The sequence below is a fragment of the Lolium perenne genome, chromosome 3 (genome assembly GCF_019359855.2).
Source record: "Lolium perenne isolate Kyuss_39 chromosome 3, Kyuss_2.0, whole genome shotgun sequence".
NCBI classification, from domain to species: domain Eukaryota; kingdom Viridiplantae; phylum Streptophyta; class Magnoliopsida; order Poales; family Poaceae; genus Lolium; species Lolium perenne.
Window position 1 is genome coordinate 200,203,838 of NC_067246.2, and position 9,701 is coordinate 200,213,538.

Below are 9,701 nucleotides of genomic sequence, written 5' to 3' on the forward strand. Positions count from 1 at the left end.
ACAAGAGGGTTAGTTTTACCTTGCCATAGATTGGTGATCTTTTGAGACTGGATCAATTGATATGAAACAGTCTACCTCTCTCTCTTGAAGGCACGGTTAAGAAGATAGTAGAACGCTGCTGCTGACAGAAGGCAACAGTCAGTCCCTACTAGTTCGCCAAAGAAAAGAAAACCAGTCCCATACTACATGGCAGGAGTCTGACGGAAGGTGACAGTTCAACAATTTTATTTATTATTACTTGCAACAGTTCATTCTTAGTTTATCCCACGTCGTCTTTTATTCTCCAGCCTGCCTAAAACCCTTCTTCATTTGCAGTTTCCACACGCTCTACTCCTCCCTGTCCCCCGCCTCCATTAAATCGCGTATCATTCCATTCTATCCTCTTGCAAAAACATCTGCACGTCCCTCGTACTATACCTTGTTTTTGGTCTCCATTAATATTGCTCAATCCTAGCGGCGAGTCCTGCCACCTGCAGGTTTCGACGACCCCATAGCGATCGCCCTTTAGGGTCCGGGTTGCAGGGTATATCGTAGGGGGCCGCCGGAGACCGGAGAGCCGGAGGTCATCTCCCTTCCTTCCCGGTGAGTGCGAATTTTTTCTATCTATGCTGAATTTGATAGCCCATGCGTGGTTCTGATTTCTCTTATCATCACGGTAGTACCCGGGATTAGCTTTCTTGCGATCCAACTGGCCGGTAATGTTGTAAGGATCGATGGGTTGTTTCGTTTTCCTGCCTTTCCTGAAGAAGACGAACATATCATCGATTCGATCAAATTTAGTGCATGCTTACATGTGCCTTTGAGTCGGTGGGGATTGGGAAAAAGAGGAATAGTTCGTAGTGGTCGTCGTCACGGACATGTTTTCAGAAGGAAATCGAGAGTTCAAAGACGTGCTTGCCATATTAACAGGAACCATCTTCTTCGAGAGAAATTTTATCCAAGTATTTGGATTGATCTCCATTAGGCCAAGGATCAATCTTCTTTACTTCTGATGAAATAATATATTTTTTGTAGTTTATATATTTGGGTACATTGTAGCAACTGCATTCTAAAAACACGCGGTTATACAGCCAACGCTGTGCTGTTCAAACTAAAACGAACCATCATACCCGGTCTCCAGTCTGCGTCAAAGATTATAATATCAGGCTGGCGTGCCATTCAACAGAATCATAGCTTAGTCTCTCCAACTCATTGATAACGATCGATATTGGATGACCATGTCCAATGTTTCGAAGTTCTTAAATTATAATTAGCACTTCCTAGAAGATAATGGAGTACTAGTAGTTTGTGAAAATGGATTCTGATTCTGACCAGGTTATTCCTGATCAGCTATCTTCCGATCACATACACAGTATGCATAGATACAGAAAAATGAAGGACACGAACATCAGTCCCAAAACTATTTGATGATGATGTATTGTTTCATCGCCCTGACTGCATTCATTTCCCTACATTCTGGTCTCATACGGGTTCTGCCTTTTTGTTGATCACAGGCAACGTGCCAATCGCCAAGTTCGACGGTGCGCTTGGACGGCAGCAATGGCGTCGTCCCGTCCGTACCGGTTCCCCGCTCTATGCGAAGACGAGCCCGCGCGACGAACCAGCGCCAGACAGTCGTGCGGGACGTGCGGCGCGGCGGCGGTGGCGAACTGCGTGGCGCTGTGCTGCTGCCCGTGCGCCGTGGTGAGCTGCTTCACGCTGGCGCTCGTGAAGGCCCCTTACGTGGCCGGCCGACGGTGGGTCAGGGTGGCCAAGACGCGGCGGCGGAAGACGAAGCGCGTCCGGAACCTGGATGACCAGCTAGACCACGTGGAGGGGCTCGGCGGCGGCGGCCAGTGCAATGGCACCGAGCGGGCGAGCAAGGAGAGCTGGGGCGAGCCGGGCGGGGCCGCCGCCCCGCGGTGGTGGAGCAGTACGATCGATGAGAGTGTGGCCAGAGAGGGCAGGATGAGGGTGAGCGTGACGGAGAAGGCATGGATCGAGATGTACGAGGTCGGGCACTGGGGGTTCGGCCGCCTCTCCTTCTCGGTGGCCGGAGACGCCGCGGCAGCGCAGGTCGTCAGAAGTGACCCCGAGGAGGATGGCAGTGCACGTGCTGGTGCTGGTCGGTGACCGAGTTTGTGCGCCGTGCGTGTCCCCGTTTTGTGTTTGTACAGACTTTGCTGCAATCGACGACGTGAGATTGTGTGGTTTGAGAGATGCAGTGTACAGTACAACTTTTAGTTCATCCGAATGGGAGAATGTGATGCAAGCAAAGGATTTCGATTTTTCCATCGTTTGATGAATATTTGCATCTTTGCTGTACGAACTTTATAAGAATGCGCCGACCAAACATGAATTGTTTACATGTTACAAGTCAAGCATCACAAATCATGTAGCATTGTAGCTAGATGGGCTTAGCTCCCCTGTGTTGTACTATGATACCTCTATTTGGCGTGTAAACTCTGTATGGTCGGTCGGATCGGTGTGTATGGGAAGCTCCGGTGCCCTTAAAATTTAAATTTTTCTCTTGGCAGTTTGAACGGACCTTAGCGAACAAGAGGGAATTTTTAGTCTTTTTCAATTTTTAGTGCAACGGAAGGTAAAGGTGATAACTTTAGTGGTGAAGATGTTCCTATTATGATCCTAGGCTAGTGCAACAAGCAAAGGAACCAAGCAACACAATAATAAAGTTGAGGAGCGGGACAACCGGAGGGGACGGAGACGAGGCGAGGATTTGTTTCCCGCAGTTCCTCCCACAAAAGGGAGTACGTCTGCGTTAGGAGGTGCTAGCCTCACACAAGAGGCTAGGCGGCCACACCACGAAGGAAGGCCTCACCTTCTTCCTCAAGAGAGCTCCACAAAGGGGCTCCCTTTTCTCCACTAAGGCACCGGTCGAGGCGGTGATTCCTTCACAAGGTTGGGGCGAGCTCCACAACACTAGGAGGCTCCCAACACCCTATGACCCATAGGAGCACTTCTTCCAAGATCCCACCAAAGGAACCCTAACTCCAAGATCCACTAAGGACTAGCACGAATTGGTGAAATCTCTCTTGGTAGAATTATAGATCTGGGTCTCCTCCACCACTCCTCAAAATTTGGGCAAGATTGGTTGGACGGTTGGGGAGATCCTCAAGGATTAAGCTCAGCAACAATGGAGGAGAGAGAAAGAAAAGAGATAAAAACGAGCTGAGGAAGAAGGGGCCTTTTTATAGGGCCCCTCAAATCCAACTGTTATGTGCAGTTTCCGCCTAAGCGGTACTACCGCTTGGTAGTACCGCTCTGGATTCAAAATCCCCCACGGAACTTATCCACGTGGACACACAGCGGTACTACCGCTCGCGGTACCGCTTGAGGTACCGCAATGGCCTCTGGGAGTACTGGATCCCAAGCGGTACCTAAGCGGTACCACAGTGGTAGTGCCGTAACTTATGTTACGGTACCTAAGCGGTACCGAGGCGGTACTACAGCTCTAAAGCGGTACTACCGCACAAGGTACCGTAGAGGTACTGTAACTTGTTCTGTGGGACTTTCTCAGTGCAAAGCTCCAGAGCGGTACCGTTGGGCGGTACCAGTAGGGTAGCGGTACTACCGCTCCTGGTACCGGTAGTACCGGTCAGGCAGAAACTTCTTTTTCCTCTTTTCCTCTTCAACCATGCCACCTCGCGATACACACACAAAACCAGAAAACCTATAAGCTACGCTTCAGTCCTCCGATCATGACGTGTTCAGCGAGGTCACCGTGCACTTGCAAATCTATCAAAGACAATCTTTGTACACGGTGAGATTCATTCAAGTGTTGTTATCAAACACACAAAACATGGAGTATATACTTTGCTCTTTCAGTCTCCCCTTTTTTGGTGTTTGATGACAACACAAGAATTGGCAATAGCATAAGATATTATGATGAGGTTCTTAGATTTGCAAAAGCTAGACGGAACTCCCCCTAGATGTGTGCATAACTAGAATATGCATTTGAATACATATACACACATCCTAGAGGCATAACTCCCCCTAGATTTTACAAACCATGCACATATGCAACTAGGATACTTGACATGTTCATATAGCATATGCACACTATGGAGGCAACACAAGATCATGCAAAGAGCTTTGGGTGAAGTTGTCATACCTTTGCCTTGAGAATACCCAAACTCACAAACGGAGCCTCCATAGAATAGATGTAGCCAACACGTCCCCATGCAAAAAACCCGTCCTAGTGGATAACTTCTCCCCCTTTGGCATCGGAACACCAAAAAGGAGAAGAAGCATATCAACAAGGATGGTAAGGAAATACACAACCAAGCTTGCAAAAACCAAGAAGGAAAAACAAAGCTTGGGTGTGACTCCCACAAAGAACATGGAGAAAAGAACCAAAGATAAAAGAAGAAAAACAAAACAAAGTCAAATAGAAACAAGAAGAACCAAAAACTCCTCAAAGAGAGGGTTGGTAGCCGAAGCCACCGTGTAAGAGTATAGTAGTGTGAGGTCGCGTAGATGTAACTAGGACTCACGGCTACAACTCAACATGAAGCTCATTAGTCACTTATTTGAAAAATAGCATATGTTTTGGATTTCTTTATGCATTATGGGGGGAGGGATAGCTCAATAAGTTTAAACCGCACTCCCCCTATGTTCATGCATGCTTTTCATCTAGACATATAGCTAAAGAGTGGTATCTGCGCACGACGGTCAAGCGAAATTCGACGGATCAATGATATTTAGCTTATGCCTTAACTCAATGAACCGCTTCTCATCCAAGGGCTTCGTGAAGATGTCCGCCAATTGCTCCTTGGTGCCAATGAAGGATAGAACAATATCTCTGCGAGCAATGTGATCTCGAATGAAGTGGTTCCTTATCTCAATGTGCTTCGTCTTGCCATGGAGAACCGTATTGTAGGCGATCTTGATGGCGCTCTCATTGTCACATAAGAGAGGAACCTTGCTATACTCGAGTCCATAATCCCGCAAGGTTTGCCTCATCCATAATATTTGCGCACAACTACTCGCTGCGGCAACATACTCGGCTTCCGCGGTAGGGACGGAGACACAATTTTGCTTCTTCGAGGACCAACACACCAAGGATCTTCCAAGAAAGTGACAAGCTCCGGATGTAGACTTCCTATCAACCTTATCTCCCGCCCAATCTGAATCGGTGAATCCAACCGAAGAGAAGTCCGTGTCCCTTGGGTACCATAGTCCGAAATTTGGGGTATCAACTAAATATCGAAAGATCCTCTTTACCGCCATGATATGGCTTTCCTTCGGACTTGCTTGAAACCGTGCACACATACCAACGCTTAACATTATGTCCGGACGAGAAGCACAAAGGTAAAGAAGCGAACCTATCATCGAACGGTAGAGCTTGGGGCCCACCGCCTTGCCGGTCTCGTCAAGAGAGAGTTGACACTTTAGGTGCATAGTAGTTCCTATCCCGTTGGCCCCCTTCATATCGAAGCGCTTGAGCATGTCTTGAAGATACTTCGCTTGATTGATGAAGGTGCCTTGTCGCAGTTGCTTGATCTCGAACCCGAGGAAGTACTTGAGTTCCCCCATCATTGACATCTCAAACCTATTAGTCATCAACTTTGCAAACTCATCATTAAACTTTGTGTTAGTTGAGCCAAATATGATGTCATCTACATAAAGTTGGCATATGAAGATCTCCCCATTGACTTTCTTAGTAAAAAGAGTGGGATCGATTTTCCCCACTTGGAAACCACGGTCTTCAAGCAACTCCTTTAGATGCTCATACCAAGCTCTAGGAGCTTGTTTGAGACCATATATGGCCTTTTTGAGCTTGAAGACATGGTCCGGGAAATGGGGGTCCTCGAACCCCGGGGGTTGCTTCACATATACCTCCTCATGTAAAGGACCATTAAGAAAAGCACTCTTGACATCCATTTGTTGTAGCTTGAAACCATGGTGAGAGACAAAGGCCAAAAGGATACGGATGGACTCGAGCCTTGCAACGGGTGCAAAGGTTTCGCCAAAGTCCACGCCTTCAACTTGAGAATAGCCTTGTGCCACCAATCTTGCTTTGTTGCAGATGACGATGCCGTGTTCATCTTGCTTGTTCTTGAAGATCCATTTGGTGCCGATAACATTGCGGCAATGATCGGGTCGCTTAATGAGAGTCCACACATCATTCCTCTTGAAGTTGTTGAGTTCCTCTTGCATTGCAATCAACCAATCCGGATCTCCAAGAGCATCGTTGACCTTGAGAGGTTCCACCATAGAGACAAAGGCGTGGTGCTCACAAAAGTTTGCTAGTTTCCTCCGAGTAGTGACCTTGCTCTTTAGATCTCCAATGACATTGTGTAAAGAGTGAGACTTGAGGCGCAAATGTCTTGAAGTAGGATCTTCACGGCGAGTATCGGTCATAGGAATAGGTTCTTGTGAGTCCTCTTGGCCTTCATCATCGTTTAGATCCTCGCCTTGACCTTCATTGTTGTTGTATGGGGCATCATCATCATCATGAGCACCTGTTGACTCGGGGTTATTGGAAATAGGAGTGTCCATAGAGATTGTCCCGGAGCCATCCGGTGGAGAACTTGAGGCTTGACCTTGGTCGTTTGGTGTCGATTGTTGTGGTAGTTGAGCTTGCGGTGGTTGTTGAGGTTGAGCTTGAGGTTGTAGAGGTAGGCTTGCACTTGATTGTTGTTGTTGATGTTGGACTTGAGGTTGTTGTAGAGGTTGGCTCGCACTTGTTTGATCAATGGAAGAAGCTTGGCCTTGTGTTGTAGATGTACTTGGGTGGAACTTGGTCCTTCCCCGGTACTCGTAGAAGGTGACTCTTGTGGTCGGCGAATGCCAACACCCATCCTTCCTACGACATCCGGGGGAATTGCATCTCCTTTCTCACAAGAAGCACTTCGCTCCTCCAAAGATCTATCATCTTCATCGAATGTCACATCACAAGATTCTACAACTCGCCCATTTGACTTGTTGAAGACTCTATAAGTGTGAGAATCCGTAGCATAGCCAACAAAGATTCCTTCTTGAGCTCTTGAATCAAACTTGGATAGGCGTGTGTCCTTGACAAGCACATAGCATTTGCATCCGAAGACCTTGAAGTATGACACATTTGGCTTGTCACCGGTGAGGATCTCATATGGTGTCTTCTCTAGACCCTTGCGAAAGTAGAGGCGATTAGTAGCATGGCATGCGGTAGAGATAGCTTCCGCCCAAAAGTTATAGTTGGACTTGTACTCCATTATCGTTGTTCGAGCGGCTTCGATCAAGGTTCGATTCTTCCTTTCGGCAAATCCATTTTGTTGGGGAGTATATGGCGAGGAGTATTGATGTTGGATTCCTTCTTCGCCGAGGAAGTCATCCAAGGTGTAGTTCTTGAACTCCGTTCCATTGTCGCTCCTTATAGCTAGGATCGTGGTGTTGTACTTGCATTGAACTTGGTTGGCAAACTCCATCATGGTCCGTTGAGTCTCACTCTTGTGCTTGAAGAAGAATACCCAACAATAGCGTGAATAGTCATCAACGATGACAAGGCAATATTTCTTCCCTCCAAGACTTTCATGAGATGGCGGACCAAAGAGATCAACATGTAGGAGCTCAAAGCATCTTGTGGTAGAGATTGTTGTCTTGGCCTTGTGAGGAGCTCCATGCATTTTTCCTTGTACGCATGCCCTACAAACATGATCTTTGCAAAAGGAAACATCTTCTTTTAGTCCGAGAATGTGGCCTCCCTTGTGGAGACTTTGCAAAGTCCTCATGTTGACATGGGCTAGTCGGTGATGCCATAACCAACCCTTGTCACCTTAGCGAATAGGCAAAGAGCGGAAGATGTCGTCTTTCCGGAGAAATCAACAACATACAACCCGCTCTCCACATATCCAACAAAGGCTACACGGAGTGTCTTGCTCCACAAGAGGACCACCATATGTTCATAGAAAAGGGTACAAAGACCCATACGTACAATTTGATGAACGGAAAGTAAATTTTAACCAGGAGTCTCGACAAGGAGGACATTCACAAGTGAGATGTCGGGTGTTACCACCACCTTGCCAAGACCCAATACTTTAGAGCTCGTGTTGTCGCCATATGAAACGGTAGAATGAGATGGCTCGAGGTCGACAACAATTTCCTTGCTTCCGGTCATATGACTTGTGGCTCCACTATCAACCACCCATTTAGCGCCACCGGAAGCATAGTCCTACAAGGAATCAAGTCTTGGATTTAGGTACCCATTTTTCAATGGGTCCTATCATGTTAGTAACAAGGGGTTTGGGAACCCAAATAGTCCAATCAACATTGTCCTCTTGAGGACCAATAAAGCGAGCATGAATATGTCCATAGTAATCAACGAAAAGAACATGAGAAGGATTGTTAGAGCCGGCGAAGCCCTTTGTGGTGGAGTCGGGAACTCCAGCCCTCCTTGAGTGAGAATAGTCTTCCTCATGATGGATCCTCATGTTCTCCTTGTTCTTCTTCTTCTTGGTCCTCCTTCTTATCTTCCTCTTCGGCTTGGAAGCCACTCCTTCTTCATTGCAAGAGCCCTCATTGGCTCCATCTTTAGCTTCAATGACTCCCTCCAAGTATTTGGCTTGGATTTGGAGTCTATCAATCTTGGCCTTCAAGCGATTTACTTCATCTTCATGCTCCGGGTGAGGATGAGTGATGTCAAACACTTGGACTTCCTTTGCCTTGTTCACCCGGAAATGTTGCATCAAAGCTTCTTCTTGGAGAGAGTTCATCTTCATGAGTAGGCGCTTGTGACTCTCCAACTTGGCAACGTCACCTTCATGATTGCAACAAGCACGGTCCTTGCTCAAAGGAAAGTACTCCTTCAAGGCTTCTTCTTGCATTGAGTTGACCTCCATGAGCTTGGCTTTGCTCCTCTTGAAGGAGGCAATTTCTTCCTCATGGTCACAAAAAGTAACCTTCTCTTTGCTCATGCGGAGGCACTCCATCAAGGACTCTTCTTGCATGCCATTCAAACTTAGTAGCTTGGCCTTGGTCTTCTCAAGAGTGGAAATTTCCTCTTCATGATTGCAACATGAAGTCTTCTCCTTGCACAGGCGGTAATACTCATCCAAGGATTCTTCTTGAAGGGCATTGACCTCCAAGAGTAATGCATTATGCTTCTTCAAAGATGCAACTTGATCAACAAGCTCATCACCACATGGGTTTGGCCCTCCATCATCTTTCTCCTTGTGGGCTTCCTCTTGAGGATGATCACATGTCTCGGAGGGAAGTGCATGCTTACTCTCGAAGGATTTGAGGTCTTTGATGAGAGCGGCAACTTCCTCAAGAAGTAATGCATGGTCATCTTCAAGAAGAAGCTTCTTCTTCTTGAGCTCACCCACCAATCCAAGAGTATGATCTCGGTCCTTGGTGAGTTGATAGATGATGGCGTTGTTGGAGTCTTCGAGGGTGATGACTGATACGTCTCCGACGTATCGATAATTTCTTGTGTTCCATGCCACATTATTGATGTTATCTACATGTTTTATGCACACTTTATGTTATATTCGTGCATTTTCTGGAACTAACCTATTAACAAGATGCCGAAGAGCCAGTTGCTGTTTTCTGCTGTTTTTGGTTTCAGAAATCCTAGTAACGAAATATTCTCGGAATTGGACGAAATCAACGCCCAGGGTCCTATTTTGCCACAAAGCTTCCAGAAGACCGAAGAGGAGACGAAGTGGGGCCACGAGGTGGCCACACCCTAGGGCGGCGCGGCCTGGCCCTTGGCCGCGCCG

General features: G+C 47.1%; 1 protein-coding gene across 1 annotated transcript; it reads left to right on the forward strand.

Annotated features, from left to right (window-relative positions):
* The first annotated feature begins 529 nt into the window (after positions 1-529).
* Positions 530-2,456, forward strand: LOC127338491 (uncharacterized). Its single transcript, XM_051364581.2, has 2 exons — positions 530-582; positions 1,494-2,456. The coding sequence occupies exon 2, from the start codon at positions 1,540-1,542 to the stop codon at positions 2,110-2,112; it is 573 nt and encodes a 190-aa protein (XP_051220541.1). The 5' UTR covers positions 530-582; positions 1,494-1,539; the 3' UTR covers positions 2,113-2,456.
* The last annotated feature ends 7,245 nt before the right edge of the window (positions 2,457-9,701 follow it).

Excerpts from the sequence above, each read along its gene's own strand:
- LOC127338491 (XM_051364581.2), top strand. The coding sequence starts at position 1,540 with ATGGCGTCGTCCCGTCCGTACCGGTTCCCCGCTCTATGCGAAGACGAG.